Source organism: Eretmochelys imbricata, chromosome 2, assembly GCF_965152235.1.
Source record: "Eretmochelys imbricata isolate rEreImb1 chromosome 2, rEreImb1.hap1, whole genome shotgun sequence".
In the NCBI taxonomy this organism is placed as follows: Eukaryota; Metazoa; Chordata; order Testudines; family Cheloniidae; genus Eretmochelys; species Eretmochelys imbricata.
In genome coordinates, this window is record NC_135573.1 from 21,192,368 (window position 1) to 21,211,326 (window position 18,959).

At 44.4% G+C, this 18,959-nt stretch overlaps 1 protein-coding gene and 1 long non-coding RNA gene across 2 annotated transcripts in view; one reads left to right on the forward strand and one right to left on the reverse strand.

The window, feature by feature from the left end:
* Positions 1–18,959, reverse strand: part of NSMCE2 (NSE2 SUMO ligase component of SMC5/6 complex) — a 185,863-nt gene that overhangs the window by 124,048 nt on the left and 42,856 nt on the right. Inside the window, exon 3 of the mRNA XM_077809804.1 lies at positions 10,929–11,035. Coding sequence (XP_077665930.1) covers positions 10,929–11,035 — 107 coding nt within the window. The remainder of the gene's footprint in view (positions 1–10,928; positions 11,036–18,959) is intronic.
* Positions 8,352–10,279, forward strand: LOC144260810 (uncharacterized). The gene is made up of 3 exons (XR_013345051.1): positions 8,352–8,403; positions 8,505–8,667; positions 10,202–10,279. It is a non-coding gene; the product is annotated as an uncharacterized LOC144260810 (long non-coding RNA).

Consider the following 18,959-nt stretch of genomic DNA (forward strand, 5'->3'; position numbering starts at 1 on the left):
TAAGGACCTACAATTTACTGTCAGATTTTGTAAATGATCTTACAACAGGATTTGTGCCTCACTGTTGATGGGGGGGAAAAAATCCCCATCCAGTGACCACTTCTAAATAAGCATTAAAAATCTTAGGGAAATAATACACAAAAAGCTTTGTTGTGAAGCAATTAGGGCTGCCACACACATACCCTTCCTGATTCAAATCCACAAAAACAAGAACAGAAATATAAGCCACTCAATAGTACTCCTTCACTCACACCCATACACCTTACTATTATCACAACTACCACAGAACACGGACGATCCACCTTAACTTTGACCCCTAGAGATACCAACCTTCCATCACTCCCTTTAACCACCCTTCCGCATACAACCCTTTATCAAAGCATTGGAATGACTTATCCAGGGTTATGATGGATTCTCCATCAGTGGCAATTTTTAAATCAAGATTGGACGTGTTTCTAAAAGATTCGCTCTAAGAATTATTTCGTGAAAGTTCTTTGCCCTCTGTTATGTAGGAGGTCAGACTAGATCAGGGATCTCAAACTCAAATTACCAGGAGGGCCGCATGAAGACTAATACATTGGCCCGAGGGCCACATCACTGACACTGCTCCCCCATGCTGCCCCCTGGCCCCGCCCCCACTCCACCCTTTCCATGAGGCTCCAACTCTGCCCCGCCTCTTCCCACCCCTTCCCCAAAGTCCTTACCCCAACTCCGCCCCCTCCCTGCCCCTAATCCAACCCCTTCCCCAAATCCCTGCCCCGCCTCTTCTCCGCCTCCTCCCCTGAGCACACGGCTCCCTGCTCCTCCCCCTCCCTCCTGGAAACTGCTAAGTGCCGCCAAACAGCTGTTTGGCGGCAGGAAGCGCCTGGAGGTAGGTAGAGGAGCAGGGACAAGGTGTGCTGGAGGAGTGGCGGGGGAGGGGATCTTGGTGGCCACAGGAAATAACTGACGGAGGGGGTTGTGGGGAGCTTGGTGGGCCGCAGCAAATGTGGCCCGCAGGCTTGTATTTGAGACCCCTGGACTAGATGATCATAATGGCCTTGGAATTTATGAATCTATAAACTGCCCTCTCCCAGTGCAACCAGCTCCTATGCCAAACATCCACAATTAGTAGTGCTGGGGAGAAAACAAGCTGGTAAAAACCAATGACAGAAAAAACATTCCATTGATGTAGGAAGCATTTACACTATAGCGCTACAGCAGCACAAATGCAATGCTGTAGTTGTGCGGTTATAGTGTTGACCAGTAGCTCTCAAACCTTTGTACTGGTGAACCCTTTCCACATAGGAAGACTCCAAGTGCGACCCCCCTTATACATTAAACACTTTTTTATATATTTAACACCATAATAAATGCTGTAGGCTAAGCTCACGACCCCCCATGTAATCACCTTGCGACGCCCTGAGAGGTCCCGACCCCCAGTTTGAGAACCCCTAATGTAGACATTCCCTAAGACAATGCCATTTATATCAAGTACATAAGGTAAGGGCCTCAAAATGAGGCCAGTCTACCAACACTTAATACCTGGTGTAAGGTTTATTACTAAGAGTAGAGTACAATCAACTGGACTACAAACGATACTAAGCATGACACCTGTTATTGAATCTTGGCAGGATCAGGTCCGTTTTATAAATCTTGGGCCCCAATTCAGCAAAATAATTACATACACGCCTAACTTTAAGTACACACAATCCTGCTGACTTCACTGGGACTATCCATTAAGTTAGGCACATGTTTAAGTACCTTGCTGAATCAGGATCAAAATAAAAAACAACAACCAAAAAAAACTATTAAGTCATCCTTAACAAGCAGAACATGTTATAAATAGAATGATTTAAACAGGAAGAAACACAGTAAATCTATGTGGAGAGGATCATTGTGAGTCTTCAAAGTAATTAATTAAACAAAGGGAAGAGTACGAGTAAAATGGAGGAAGGTACTTTAGTGTTGAGGCTTTCAGAGCAAATTAATGTGCTCCAAAAAACAACTCTGCACATACTATACTGACAAAACCCAGGTGCTAAGTGATGGTAGCATACAGATTTAAAGGTGATTAAAGATACATTACATTATTAAGTCTAACAAAAAATAAATACACCTTAAGTATAACATATAACAAATGTTACATCCTCATGACTGTTTGGCTCCAGGACTAGGTTGTTCACCAAAGTAACTGGGAAGTGTATTTAAGAAGCATCTGTGAACAATAACGCTAATCTCAGCTCTACTGTAATACACTCTTTTTGCCATCATTAATTTAATATAACAACTTCATAGCAATAGTCACTGTGGCAAATTTCCGGCACTACTATGATGGGTCTCGCACTTTCTCTTCTTGGGGCGGGTTCAGGGCACCGTTTCTTGCCCCTGAATTAGGGTATTAACTGCCCCACTAGTGTCCTAGAGGAGGGGAGTTGAGAGGAAGGGACCTGGGCCTGCCCTCTACTCCAGGTCCCAGCCCAGGGGCCCTAGGGATAGCGGTAAACCACTAGAACTAGCGGTTCCTTCCCCAGGCTACTTCCCTCTCCTGCCCTTCAGCTTGTGGGGCTTCCTGCCCTCCCTCTGCACAAACCAGGTGTCCCTTTACCTAGGGTCTTCTTAGCCCACCGCAGCACTTCTCCAAACTCTCCTCTGCTTCCTTCCAAACTGCTCTCTGCTCCAACACCAATCCACTCTGCTTCAACTCCTTCCCTTGTCTGATTGAAGCAGGGGGTTTTTATCATGTGCCTGGCTTCAGGTGCTCTAATTGCCTTCAGGTGCTCTAATTAATTTATAGGAAACTTTCTTCCCTCTACAGGGAATAAGGCTCCCTTCTCACACTCTTCTGCTGCCCCTCTGGCCATGCTGTATCACATCACCAAAACAAAAAAAGTGGAACTTAGTTAATTTTGCAATAGAAAGTTGTTTAACTGGGCCTACCACAAAATATTACCAATCCTATTTTAAAAAAATAAGTAAATTAACTGAAGAACAGAACATGTCTATCAAACTGGGTCATTCATTGCACTTCGGTGGAGTCACACTGACTGAGCTGGGCTCTGAGTTAATGTAAGAGCCTATCAATGTGGAGCCATTTGATAGATCATGGCCATCTACTATAAATTAAAACTTCTCATTGTACTTAAAAGATACCACCAAGTAGTTGCTTACACCAAGTGCTTAGTGTTTCATTCTGCCATGTTAGTAAAAGAGGTTTCATTACAGCACAAATTAAATCAGTTATCAATAATGTTTTGCTATTTTAATCTGAGCATGACTGACAGAATAAAGAAAATGACGAGAAGGAGGACAGTCTTGTTATTAAAGCCCTGGAGTGGGACTCAGGAGATCTCGGTTCCATTCCTGGCTCTGCCACAGACTCCCTGTGTGATCACGGGCAAGCCACGTAGATCTCCGATTCCTCTGGCCCAAATCAGAGTCAAAGTAATCACAGTCAAATCAATGAAGTGACTTACATGCTTAAAGTTAAGCACATGCTTAAATGCTATGGGGGATTGGGACAGAATGCTTGACACTATGCAGAATGGAGACCTTAATTATTTTGGCTCATATTCTCAAAGGAATTTAGCTCAATGGGAGTTAGGCACTTAAATACCTTCGAGAATCTGGAATTTTGTATCTCAGTTCTCCATCTGTAAAATGGAGATAATATTCCTCCCTTCCTCTCACCCTTTGCCTGTCTAATCTATAAAGATTGTAAGATCTTCAGCACAGGGACTGTCTCTTACTATGTGCCTAGAACAATGAGGCCTCTATTCGAACCTTAATACAAGTAATACATAATAATAATGATGGAGTATGACTATGTCAGAGGTGGGCAAACTACGGCCTGCTGGACCGTCCTGCACAGCCCCTGAACTCCCGGCTGGGAAGGCTAGCCCCCGCCCCTCCCCTGCTGTCCCCCTGCCCCCGCAACCTCAGCTCACCGCGCCGCCAGCACTCTGGCCCACTGCTCCTGCTGGGCAGCACGGTGGCATGGCTGGCTCCAGCCAGGCAGTGGAGCTGCAAGCTCCTGCTGCTCTGAGCGGCATGGTAAGGGGGCGGGGAGCAGCGGGGTTGGATAAGGGGCAGGGAGTCCCGGGGGGCAGTCAGGGGACAGGGAGTGGTTGGATGGGGTGGAGGTTCAGGGAGGGGGGGAGGTCAGGGGACTGGGAGGGGTTGGATAGGTGTGGGAGTCCCGGGGGGGCTTGTGAAGGGGCGGGGGTGTGGACAGGGGTTGGGGCAGTCAGGGGACAGGGAGCAGGGGGGTTGGATAGGGGGTGGGGTCGGATAGGGGGTGGGGTCCCTGGGGCGGTTAGGCGTGGGGGTCCTGGGAGGGGGCGGTCAGGGGACAAGGAGCAGGGGGGGTTGGATGGGTTGGGGATTCTGAGGGGGGCATGGCCAGGCTGTATGGGGAGGCACAGCCTTCTCTACCCGGTCCTCCATACAGTTTTGCAACCCCGATCTGGCCCTCAGGCAAAACAGTTTACCCACCCCTGGCCTATGTGGTTTGGGGGACTATAATTAAAGAATTCAAAATAATGTTCTCCTTGTTCAGCCATTGTTCTGAGCCATAAAAGAGTGTCTACAGGTAAAATTACTGATTTTTGCCAGCAATAAATAAGGGCAGATTTTAAAAATTCTTAATACTAGAAGAAAAAACAAATAACTCCTAAGAATGACTGGATTAAAGACACATTTATAAAAACATACCCATCATGATCTTTGGAAATATTTACACTAATTAAAACAACATATGCATATTTGGAGATAATCATATTAACCACCCAACCCCAAAACTGCTCCTAACAGGAAAAAACAAGACAAAAACAGAACTCACTAAGGCAAATTATGCAGGAAAAAAGCCAGTGAACAGATATGCCTTAACTCAGGGTGTGTTCAATAAATGGGGGGAGTGAATTCCAGAATCAAGAGCCCAACTGCTGAGAATGCCCTGGCTTCCCACCCCCAAAGCTTAAATCCATATGAGAAAAGCCACTAAGTCACTAAGAGCCTTCCTTTGGGGTTATCTAGGAATCCACAAGTAGCTGCAGAACCCAAAAGACTCCCAATTACAATCCTCAGTAATAAAATAAAATAATACCTACTCATATAGCACTTTGTATTGGCAGGGCTCAAAGCATTTTACAAAGGAGGTAAGCATCATTATCCCCATTTTATAGATAGGGAAATTGAGGCATACAGCAGTAAAGTGACTCTCCCACAGTTACCCAAGCAGAACAATGGCAAAGCTGCAAATGAAATCCAGGTCTCCTGAGTCCCAGTCCAGCTCATTAGGACTCATTATTCCACAAAGTAACAAACAACAAGCAGATTTCAGAAATAGAGGGAGTAGATATTACCTTCACCTTTTTTTCTGGAGGTTCTCCCAATGTATCAGCATCACCGCCATCTTGCCCGGACCCAAAGCCCTGACATGACCAGGCACTGGGAAAGCAGAGATACTATGCCTCTTGCTCCGATAAATTCCCTGTTACCTACGGTGCTGATCCTGCAAACACTTAGGCATATGCTTAATTTTACAAATGCAAATAGCCCTACTGAAGTCAAAGTACATAAAGACAAGTGCAGGAATAAGAATTTGCAGGACCTACAGCACTGGCTACGTCTACGTATTCCACACCCTGAGCGACATAAGTGATACCAACATAAGCACTCGTGTGCACAGCGCCATGTCAGTGGGAGAGCTTCTCCCACCGACATAGGTTTCGCCACTCGTGGAGGTGGATTTTTATGCCAGTGGGAAAGCTCGCTCCCGTTGGCATAGAGCGTCTTCACCGGATGTGCTTCAGAGGCACAGCTGTATCGGCACAGCTGCACTGCGGTCCGTATAGACATACCCTTAGACTCTATAAAAGAGAGAGATTCTTTTGCTCTTGGTAAGGCACTCAGAGATCATGTTGAGAATGTGTTATATGAACCTACATAAATCCAGCAAGAACAATGCTCTTGTATTTCTTCACACACACTATTTGATAAATGCAGCTTCTATTGCATTGCATGAAACATGGCCTCCAACATATTACAAAAGTGAACCATTTGGGTAGGAGCTAACTAATTCACATAAAATATGCCTGGCTACGTTACAAACATAATGGCAGCCTCTACATGCTGTTTGCCACAAAACACACACACAGACACACACACACACACACAAAAGGGAAGTAAATATTAAAAATGTGTTGAAATGCCTCCTCAACCCAGCTTTTGTAGGGAAGTGAGCACACAACCGTAACACTGTAATACTGTTTAAAGTATAGTTTGGAGATAGCAGTCAGCACAGAACATCATTCATTCTAAATTACATCCAAAAAGCTATGTTAAAAGAACATTAAGGCTGCAGAGTCAAGCACGCCAAAGTTAGCAAATGCATAATTAAGGTTGCCTGTGCAACCTTAATTTGCCCCCTTTGTACACATGTATTATGATACAGTCTCTTAATTATGTGGTCACATGCTCTTTTTCCAAGGGGCCTTCCTTCAGTACACTAAATGGACCTGCTCTGGGAATGAATCAGGATGTGTAGTGAAGGAGGCTCATTCAGTGATTGTGTAGCTATTCAACATTTCTTTATTTTTCTTATTCACTGTGTGGCTTAATTTACACTATCCAAACCTTGCAGTGAATAAAAAATTATGAATTTCCTCTGGGCTTTTCTCTAGTGTTTTCACCAAAGTATATGAGTGCTTCACAAACATTAATTAATTGATTCTCATAACACCCATGTCAGATTATCCCTCATTTACAGTTGGGTAACTCAGGCACAGAGAGATTAAGAGCTAAACTGTCCACTAATTTTGAGTGTCCAAATTGAGACACTTGGGGCCTGTCTTTTCAGAGAACTCCATATTTTTACTGCCCTTCAAAAAAGACAAAAAACGAAAGAACACATAGCTCCCATTGACTTCAATTACAGAATTTGGGCCAATCTGGCTTTAGTTTGGGCACTCAGAAAAAGAGGAACACACAATTAGTGATCACCTGTGAACAATATGCTTTAAGTGCCTTGTTCGGCATCCCTATGGCAGAGGCAGGACTAGAATCCAATTATCCAGCAGGGCATTCATCTGCCTTAACCATAACACCATCCTCTCTCTTCCTACAGTCCCATGCCTCATTCACTACATATATTCCCACTTCTGCAACTGATCCAACCTCCCAACCCCCTCTCCAGATCATGCCCCCCCCTTCTGCTCTGATCACCTTGATCCAGCTTCTTTGCCCTCTACCCCATCTTCACCTGTCCAACCTCTTCCTTCTCTGTGCCTATATGGCTCCTCAGCCACTCCACCTCTCTTCAGCTCCTACCCAACCCTCCTGGGTCCTGCCCACCACCCCATCCAACTGCCTCTTCCTCTACACATATATATCTCCCCAATCCTTCCCCATCCCCTTTCCTCCTCACAATGCCATCCCCCCCACAAATCCTCCCCAGTCTCTGGCTCCTACAACCACCTTACTGACGGCACCCCATAAAATATTAGGGTTGGAAGAGCCCTCAGGAGGTCATCTAGTCCAATCCCCTGCTCAAAGCAGGACCAATCCCAACTAAATCATCTCAGCCAGGGCTTTGTCAAGCCAGGCTTTAAAAATCTCTAAGGGATGGAGATTCCCACCTCCACTCTTCTTCACCACTCTGCATCAGCCAAGCTGATTCTTCCTTCACCTGCATGCTGCCTGTGCTCAGCAACAGTTGCAGTGAGATCACAAGAGAGACAAATGGTTAAAGTTTGGCGAAGTTATAAGCAACTGAAAACAGAGTCTTATAATGGGAAATGTTGGGCAACCTTAAGTATAGGCAGCACTACTGGCCCGACCGTAATATCTTCCTTCCACTGGCACAATAAATGCCCAGATTGTCTGAGGGGCAGAGCCATCAGGGAGCTGGTTATGGTTTCCTGAGTCTCAGGGCAGATCTGCACTACCCTGAGAAATGCCTTGGTTGGAATTGTCTGGGGACTGCTCTAAATTACACCAACTGGACACAGCCCCTCATGAACCATATACCAGAAGGGCATAGATGAAGAGACGAGTACTTCAGCCACTCTCCTGTCCTGCCCATAGCACTACTCTATGACAGGGCTGAGAGGGGGCAAAGGGGTATCACAGGAGCTGGGTACACTCTCTCTCTCTATCAAATAAAAGCTCTCCAAGAAATTCTCAGCTGGCCAGTCCAGCTTTGTTTCCAGCCTTTGTTCCACTTAGGGAGCATAAAGGGGCCAGAACAGAACAATCCGGCCTTTAACTTTATTTTAAGTGAAAACAAACAAACAAACAAACAAAACAAACGACATTACTGTTTAGGTTTCTTTTGCATGGAGAGTAACCTGGGCGGTGTTTACTCTACAGGAAACAGACTCTTGTTAAAAAAGGAGAAGTGGCACAAGGCAAGTCATTACACAGGTGAGCTAAATTCAGTGTCAGAGGGAATTTCCACGGACAAAGGATTTCCCACAGTCTATTGTTGGAAACAGCACTGCATTTGCTCATTTCTTACTCAACAGGCTGCTGATTCAACCAGAAGAGGATGCGGCTAAGTTTCACCTTGTGTGTTGTTCCAACTGCAGATTAAGTCAACAAAGACTTGGCTTTTGGAAACCTATAACTATACTTCATACTACTTCCTTGTTATTTTCATTGTGAGCTTCTGTCGTCTTATACTGGCAGGTAAGTGCAACTGGCAAGGGTTACGCAAGGTGAAATATCAGGAGTTTGAACTCCAGATAACTGCAGCAGAATAGATCCTGCCTGCAGGCAGCAGGCAAGCTCTCCCTATCCTATCAGCTTGAAGCTTTCACACTGCTTGATGGACACTCATTTTTAAGTGTGGTTTATAACAAGAAAGCAGGGCATACAGAATGCATCATGTGTTTGGAATCACTGTGCTCTTCCATTTCTCACACTCACACACACTCACACGCACACACTTGGTAAAATCAGATTGATTAAAGGTGTTTTTTTTTAACCTTCAAGTTGAGTTTTGTTAATAAATGAAAAATGGTAACCTCTGTCTGCACAAATTAATAGCCTGGTGCTTTGTCCCTGGGAAAGTGTTGGACCCTCTGTTGGGCCTTTCCCAAGTCAGCAGGGAGCCTGGCCAGCAGAGGCTGATTCAACATGTGGTTCTGTCTGTTCTGCTTCCAATAACAGCCACCCTAACATTGGCAAGGATGAAGGAGAAATAGCAGCAGTGTCTCATTCACCTTAACTATTACATAGATTTTAGGGGAAACTGCCCCACTTTCTAAGGTAGATTGACAGCTGGCCATAGACGTCGGCAGGAGAGATGCTGTATAGTTTGGAGGCCGCCTGCATGCTTTGAAATTAGCCCACTTGATGGGTGCAGAGTAAGTAATAGATGGAAGAGTAGAGCTGTAGAAACTCCCACTTCCCATGAACAGCTACAGAAAAAACACCTGCTGTCCTCCCCTGATCACTTTGTTCTGCTGCGAGGCTGTAACCTATATTATACTTCTTCTCCTAGATTGAAGACGTCTGCTCAGGATGACTTTTTTCCCCATGTGACTTTTTTTAAAAAACACCTGTCAAAGCTCTAGGGCTTCTGTGCTTTAGAGAAGAGATGCGATATTTGGCAGGAAGAACGCTATGGTTGCAGGGATGTGTCTTTTGCTCTCTGTGAAAATCTGCCCATAACTGGCCAGGTTATGAGCCCCTGAAAATCTCAGTTTGCATATGCTCAGTAGAGACTTAGCAGCTAAATTCACAGAAGACTCCCACTCTCTCCTGAGCATGGGACAGGGGCGGAGAGCAGGGCTTTCCCTGCAATTGCTTCTCCTGGCAGCTGGGGGGCTGCTCTGGGGACAGTCACAGACAGTGAAAGCAGGGACATTCTCTCTTCTGTGCTTTCAATGCTCCCCCTGCTGGTGGCAAGGCAGTTGATGAAAACAATCAGCTTGCCAGGAAGGTTGAAGAGCTGAGCTGGGAGAGAGCTGATGGGGGAGTCTGAGATGAGGAACTGAACAGGGATAGAGGACAGGGCCTGGGCCTGGAACAAAGTGCTGATGGTGAGGACTTGAGGACCAGGATGGGAAGCTGAGGGGGGCAAAATGAGGAGGGGAGACTAGGACACAGACATGAACAGAGTGGAAGGGGCAGGAAAAGAAGGGGACATGTGCAAAAGGAGCTGTAACCACTACAGCATACTTGTCTCCAGAACCTGAAATAGAATTTAACATTACAGAGTCTCAACATTCCTCTGCTGTCAGCAAATAGCTGCGAAAGCCCTGCAAAATGTGTGCCTCGTCTCCCACTAGTGGTTGGCTCCACAGAAGATGACAACTTTCTACTGCTATTACTTACTCTGTTAGGTCAAGTGGCAGAGGTCTGGGCTACAGATTTGAAGGTTCTAACCTTGATGATGAATCCACATCAGAGTCAACATAGTTCAAGATCATGGAATTTCTGATTACCAGTTAGCTTTTTTGTTTTTAAAAAAGCAATTTGCTCAGCATCACATAGGAACTTTGTGATGGGGCAGGGATAGAATCCAGTTCCTAAAGGTGGCACTCAACTGCCTGAACCAGGGGATCATCTTTTTTATTCCCACAGTCACCTGCTTTGTTCACTAATCATCATCTACCTTCTGCAGCAAATGAGGTACATTTCCTATAAAACTATTTATTAACTACACAACCCTGGTTCATTCCCAGAGTGCCTTCCATCCTCTGCACTGAAGGAGATAGGAGTCCTGTGGAAAAAGTAGTATGTGATCATGTAATTAAACACTGTATCACAATGCATGTGCAAAGGGAGCTGAATTAAGGTTGCATGGGCAACCTTGATTCTGGCATTTCCTAACTTTGCAGCCTTTGACTCTGAAGACTAAATGTTCTTTTAATGTAATTTTGTAAGAATTAAAAGTGTTTTAGAAAACCTCATCAATATTTGGCATGGCAATGATCATTTACCTGATGTACCGTAGCTTCGACTGCTTGCATATAATGGTTTAGCTCTCTGTCCATTGCAGCATATTCTAACATCACACTTTCCATACTGTTAACCTCCTCTACATCATCTGCAAAACAAAGTACATAGGTATCCATCATTCCTCCATGCAAATGGGAACATGACTGGATAGGAGTTAGCTAAATTCATCTGCAATCATTTTAAAACATAAATTATTAAAATACATTGAACATTTCATTACTCAAATCCCAATTAATTTAAATTATGTTATCTGAAAGGTAGATATAGCCTCCCAAAGTTGAATTACAAGCTTACAGGGTGAAACCTTCATAGTTTATAAACTCCAGGAGAAAACATTTCTACTGCAGAATTTAAGAAGTCGATAGTCTTCCAACATATGGAGATCAATTTATCTAAACTCTCAATTATTGGACGTCTTTCTAAAACATGCTCTAGGTAACCATAAGTTGTTGGAGCACTAATGAAGTAGGGCCAAGGACAGAACCCAAATGAAACCTAGGGCATGTGGCATCACAATATCAGACCAGATGATATTACAATGGTTCTTTATGAACTTAAAAATCTATAACAGAAAGTGAATTTCATGTCCCTCCGATATTACATTGTGTTTGAACTGTAAGTTAGTGGAGCAAGTGTTTAATGAACTCTTCACCATACTATGCTGTGGCAATCCTTATTATAAAGGTTTTGTGCTAAAAGTATTCTATTTTGTTACTTTCATCTGGTGATTCAATGCTTTTTCTTTCTTTACAGTTCATCAGTGCTTGACCTTTGTTACCTAACAAGGAAGATACATTATTATCTTTAAAATATGGAAAGTACTTCCTATGTTGTGAATGAAAATACAGTAACACTATTTCACTGTATCGTACAGCAGGTGTTTGTTATGTTCCTCAAATTTCAGTTATTTTTTTTTACCTATTTTGCAATCATAAGCCCTTTTACATTTCTTGGGTAACTTCAATAAACAACTTACTCAGAGACAGACACTTCCTGGGTTTCGTGAGAGAGAGAGAGAGAGAGAGAGTGTAATTTCAGTTACCAACATCTAGTCATTAGGCAATCAGGATATTTTCTGCAGAAGTTGCATTTCATGACTCATCACACTGCCTGAGAAATATTTAATAGAAACCCTGTCTCATTGTAGTGGAGTTCAAAGCTATAATTAGTCCCCTTTCTTTCCCCCCACCCCCAAAATAAACATTAGTATTGTAAAATCCAAATGCAGTCAGCATTTTATAACACAGGAAATAATGGAAGACTTAGCCATATGGGTGCATCAAACAGTGCTTTAATATAGTTAGTAGTCATTGCCTACTCAAATGTAGTGAATACAGAACAGGTGTTGAGTTAGACATAGCTATTTTTACTCCCCTCTGCATCACTCCTAACACCTTCTTCCACCTTCAGTTATGTCTCTGCTTTTCCATTCTAAACTCACTTATTCAGCCATTACCTTTCAGGGAGAGACACTTGTCATATACAGTACAAAGTGTGTATAGTTTCCTCTAGTTGTGCAATTTTTTTTCAGCTGTGCCCTTACTTATCCCATGACAACACTGCAACAGGAACACAGCCCCTGTGACCGTGGGGTTCAATTATTGTAACTTCTTCCTTGCTGTGCTTTTACATCACTAGCAGCTTGTGCAGAATGCAGAAAAACGTTGCCTAACTGGTTTGAGCAATCAGATCATATTGTGGCTCCCTGAATTGGCAGCCTGTGAAGTAGAGGATTGGCCACAAGAGTCAGACCCTCACCTGGTGTAAGTCACCATAGCCCCACTGACTTCAATGGTGCTACATCAATTCACGTTAGGTGCGGGTCTGATCCTTTGTTGGTCTCACTGGCCTGTAGGACTTCCAAAAGCCCTCTTTATATTAGAGGCCTCTCTTGTTCTGGCAGCTATTTGCATTCTGACACCACCCATTTTCTAGTAATTCAACCATCACGTCTTCTGTTGCAGGTCATCCTCCCTTTGTACTGGTGGCTGCGAGAGATTCATCTTCCTTCCCTGTCATCCATCCCTCTCTCCCTTTCAAAACAATGCTGAATTAATATTTTCCAGAGTGTTGTTTTCTTAAAACTACACACAACCTCACGTAATGGCATGGTAGTTCTTGGGCACATGCCCTTGTCCTAACATCCTGCTTCTAGGCTCTGACCAGCATCTGAGTCAGGTGACCAACAATCATGTGCCAGCAGCCCACAGATGGCACTTCCTAATAAAAGGAGCCTGAGCAGACAAAGCGGGGAGGCTCCGAGTCAGGAGAAGGACCTGGGAGGTGGAGGAATATACCTGCAATAGTAGAAGCCTCCCCTGAGAAAGGTTTTAGGAAGGAGATGGGTTTAGGCAGGAACTGTCAAACTTAAGGGGAGTCCGGTGGCACCTTAAAGACTAACAGATTTATTTGGGCATAAGCTTTCATGGGTAAAAAACCCACTTCTTCAGATGCCCATGAAAGCTTATGCCCAAATAAATCTGTTAGTCTTTAAGGTGCCACCAGACTCCTTGTTGTTTTTGTGGATACAGACTAACACGGCTACCCCGATACTTGAAACCTGAGGGGAAGGGCTGGCAGATTAGTGCTGGAGTTGATGTTTAACTCTTATGTTTTGTCAATAAGCAAAACCCCAAGAAGAGAATGTTTCTTGAACCATGTGAGTCTACATGCATTTAACAGGGAGACACGGTGGTGTAAGCAGACCACGCCCATACCCCCATATGTAAACACCTTTCCCTTCCCTTATACATCCCTCTTTTTGGTTATATCTATAGTTTTATGAGTTTTGATTGGTAAGGTTGGGTGAAACTATATGTATAACATGTAGTAGTTTGCCTTAAAGCTGCTGAGCCCCCCCAGCCATCTATGTGAAAGACTGAGTTTAGCTATGGAGTACCATTGCAAATCGTACTGTGTAGCCATTTTTCTCTAGATAATTCCCTTGTATGAGAAAATCCTCCTTATTTCCACTCCAGCACATCATGCAGCCTTGAGGCTGGTAGAAATGCCTCCATGTAATACATGAAGCTGAGACTAAATCCTGGCTTTTGAGATACTGAATCGTCATATTGACTTTCAATGATAATTTTGTTAGGTCTGCAGCAACTGAAACCATTATCCCAACTCAATCCCTCCTTACCCCTGGTTGATGGTGGGAAGGCTGGAAACCTCCATAAGGAATACACTTATGGAGTCCCTCACCTATCAGTCCCATCAGTGGGGAGGCAGGTTTTGTTCAGACCCACACAACAGACCCTGAGGCAGGTCTCCAGGGGCGTACTAGGAGGTCCATTAGAGCAGTACTACTACGGATTCCTCATGGATGCTTCTGGGTCCTTGGGTGAAGTGGGGACAAGGCTGACTGTGGGATGGCTGGGATAGTGAGGCTCTGTATTAAAGATAATACCCCCCAGTTAAATAATAATACAGGTCCCCAGCTCTCCCAGTCTTCATCTACTATATGTGGATCCTGGACCGAGAGGGTGACATCCATGGAGTCTGGAACAGTGCCACAGAAACAGCTGAGCCATCTTCCATACCAAATTGAGGTCCTTTGTAGGGTGTATTCCTTTCATGAGCAAATCTAGCTAGGATGATCTGGGTCATTGACTTTGGCAAGGAAGTTACACTTAATGTTTTTATTCAACTTTTTGGTGGGCCAAAGAAAATGCCTTCCTATGAGGAGGCTAACAGAATTTGGTAAACCGTCTCTGCTGTTTACTGGTCCAGTAAAGTGAAAAAATCTCTCTGCCGAGAACAAGCATACAGCACTGTATTTGGCCTCCCTGCTCCCACCAGCAGAAACTGAAAGTTTTGCTGAGACAAAGTTCATCAATAGGGGCCTTCTCCCATATGAAACAACAGTTGTTTTAGCCAACCAGAAGGAAAAGTACAAAAACATTTTTACACAAAGTCAGGAAAAAAATTAAAACATGACAAAAAGCAACATTCTTTTGTATTTTTGGCTATTGTAGCAGTGCTGTTCTCCTTAAAGCCATCTACACTTGATACAGATCAGTCTTTCATTAAGTACATAACTAACTATTGCAGACAGAGCCCCAGCATTCCTGCTACTTTCTTCTGTCTAACCACCATTTTTGCCATGCCCATCTGACAGCAGCGATGCCAGTGTTTCCCCCCTCCTCCTAGGAGGCAGATGAACTGCCTCCTACAAGGCTGACACAAATGGTGTTTCATGAATCACAGGAAAGATTTGTGTAGCAAGTAACTGTCACCCTCCTCCCATGGCCCAAATGAATCATATCCACAACATACAGAAACTTCACTGGCCTAAATATTCTGAAACTTTGAAAGGGAAGATGAGGACATTGTTAAACATAGCATCAGAGCCATGTCAATTTTGCACAGAACATTCCCTGAACTGAAAACTCAAAATAACTGTACCTAATAAATAATGAGGCTTTGGCTGATTTTATATTATAATACTTGAAAGTTGCCCTAAAAACAAAACACTGAGCACAAACAAAGAGGTGGAACCCAGCTGAGGGAAGAAGGATATTAACTTTAACTACCTCTTGCCTACAGTCCTCTCATCCCAAGGGTTCCACCCACGCATCGGCTTGTTTCTAGTCTCAAATGATGCTAGCAGCTGTCTTTCTGCTGCTGTTCTTTCATGCACGTGTGGCGGCAGATGTTTCAAGATAAATGCCAATATGTATCACACATCAGAGATTACAGCCTGCCCTTGAAGAATTTATTGCAGGCACAAAGATACTCAAGATGGAGTTAACTACAGATCCATGAAGCCCATCTGTTTTATGGCAACCACACCTGCAGTGGAGTCCCCAGTATGTCTTTGGATAGCCTGTTTCCACAAGCTGACAACTAAGAGGAAAAATCCTTTGGTCTTTCTGTTCCCTCAAGGGAAAGGGAATGGTCAAGGAGGTTTCAGGAGGTCACTCCCATTTCACCATCTTTCCATGGTTTGACTTTCAGTTTTTAAAAAAAAACAAACGCCTCTTATTCCCAGATCTTGTACTGCAGAAAGTGATCTTCCCTCCCATGAAAAGGACTAAAGGAAACTCACTCTCTACTACTACTAGTTCAGCTGGGAGCGAAGGACCACTGCTGCCATTCCTGCTAGGTCCCCTCTACCCAAACCCCAACTGCTAGGTCAGCTACCTCCACAGCATTCAAACCTTTCACTCTAGAAGTAAATGGCCAAGCTTGGGGCCCAGTTCTGTAACTGGAGGATCAGTGCCTTTCTGGTATCTTACCCAAATGTCTCCTAACCTGACTTTTAATTCATAACCACAGAGTTCATTCCAGCCTCTATGAGTAACACCATGCTCCTAGCTATTACAGTAATAATAAAAATACTGTAAAATACACTAGCATATGTTGATTGAGTCTCCTTGTATCTAAACTGAATATGTTAAGTTCACTAAGTATTCCCCCACAAAACCTTAACCACATTGCCTAAATATTTTATTCTTTGCAATATTTTACATGCTTTTTTCCACACACATAGTCCACTTGAAGGTCACGGTCCTCAGAGAGGATGGTTCTAGACTCAGAGAGGATGGTTCCAGACTATTCTCAGTGGTAGAAGAGGACAGGACAAGGAGTAATGGTCTCAAGTTGCAGTGGGGGAGGTTTAGGTTGGATATTAGGAAAAACTTTTTCACTAGGAGGATGGTGAAACACTGGAATGCGTTACCTAGGGAGGTGGTAGAATCTCCTTCCTTAGAAGTTTTTAAGGTCAAGCTTGACAAAGTCCTGGCTGGGATGATTTAATTGTGGATTGGTCCTGCTTTGAGCAGGGGGTTGGACTAGATGACCTCCTGAGGTCCCTTCCAATCCTGATATTCTATGATTCCATGATTCCTTTTCAAAGCCCTGGCTACATGGCATTGGAATTAGCCACCTGAATGCCCATCCTTCTCCATATTCATGACCTTCAGCTTATGTGACCCTCTGATGACTTTTTATATCAGTAGTAGGGGATAATTTTGCAAAACCTTTCTCTCTACATATATTATATCCAAAAATGTTAAAAGATTACCACCATTGCAAAGTCAAGATCCTCAAAGTTAGAAAATACCAGATTGAAGATGCCTGTGCAATCTTAATTTGCCCCCTTGTGCCCATGCATTATAATACAGTCTTTAATTGCATGATCATAGAATATCAGGGTTGGAAGGGACCTCAGGAGGTCATCTAGTCCAACCCCCTGCTCAAAGCAGGACCACTCCCCAAATAAATCATCCCAGCCAGGGCTTTGTCAAGCCTGACCTTAAAAACTTCTAAGGAAGGAGATTCTACCACCTCCCTAGGTAAAGCATTCCAGTGTTTCACCACCCTCCTAGTGAAAAAGTTTTTCCTAATATCCAACCTAAACCTCCCCCACTGCAACTTGAGACCATTACTCCTTGTCCTGTCCTCTTCTACCACTGAGAATAGTCTAGAACCATCCTCTCTGGAACCACCTCTCAGGTAGTTGAAAGCAGCTATCAAATCCCCCCTCATTCTTCTCTTCCACAGACTAAACAATCCCAGTTCCCTCAGCCTCTCCTCATAAGACATGTGTTCCAGACCCCTAATCATTTTTGTTGCCCTTCGCTGGACTCTCTCCAATTTATCCACATCCTTCTTGTAGTGTGGGGCCCAAAACTGGACACAGTACTCCAGATGAGGCCTCACCAATGTCGAATAGAGGGGGACGATCACGTCCCTCGATCTGCTCGCTATGCCCCTACTTATACATCCCAAAATGCCATTGGCCTTCTTGGCAACAAGGGCACACTGCTGACTCATATCCAGCTTCTCGTCCACTGTCACCCCTAGGTCCTTTTCCACAGAACTGCTGCCTAGCCATTCGGTCCCTAGTCTGTAGCTGTGCATTGGGTTCTTCCGTCCTAAGTGCAGGACCCTGCACTTATCCTTATTGAACCTCATCAGATTTCTTTTGGCCCAATCCTCTAATTTGTCTACGTCCCTCTGTATCCTATCCCTGCCCTCCAGCGTATCTACCACTCCTCCCAGTTTAGTATCATCCGCAAATTTGCTGAGAGTGCAATCCACACCATCCTCCAGATCATTTATGAAGATATTGAACAAAACCGGCCCCAGGACCGACCCCTGGGGCACTCCACTTGACACCGGCTGCCAACTAGACATGGAGCCATTGATCACTACCCGTTGAGCCCAACAATCTAGCCAACTTTCTACCCGCCTTATAATGCATTCATCCAGCCCATACTTCTTTAACTTGCTGACAAGAATACTGTGGGAGACCGTGTCAAAAGCTTTGCTAAAGTCAAGAAACAATACATCCACTGCTTTCCCTTCATCCACAGAACCAGTAATCTCATCATAGAAGGAGATTAGATTAGTCAGGCATGACCTTCCCTTGGTGAATCCATGCTGACTCTTCCTGATCACTTTCCTCTCATGTAAGTGCTTCAGGATTGATTCTTTGAGGACCTGCTCCATGATTTTTCCGGGGACTGAGGTGAGGCTGACTGGCTTGTAGTTCCCAGGATCCTCCTTCTTCCCTTTTTTAAAGATTGGCACTACATTAGCCTTTTTGCAGTCATCCGGGACTTCCCCCTTTCGCCACGAGTTTTCAAAGATAATGGCCAATGGCTCTGCAATCACAGCCCCCAATTCCTTTAGCACTCTCGGATGCAACTCGTCCGGCCACATGGACTTGTGCACGTCCAGCTTTTCTAAATAGTCCAATGATCACATACTATTTTTTCCACAGAGACCATGCCTCACTGAGGATGGACATTTGACCCCTAACTTGGGTCATCAGCAGACCTTAAATGCACAGCACAGATCTCTACCATATCACCTGATGGAATAACTAGTAGTAGTTTGTTACCCTCTGTTCGGTTAAGCCACTAAATCAGTGGTCCCCAAACATTTCAGGAACACACACCCCCTTACCCCTGTCCATGCTGTCCCCCGGAGCCAGGGCTAGGGGGGACACAGACAGAGGTAAGGGGGCCAAGTTTGGGGCCACAGCTGGGGGCAGGTCTGGG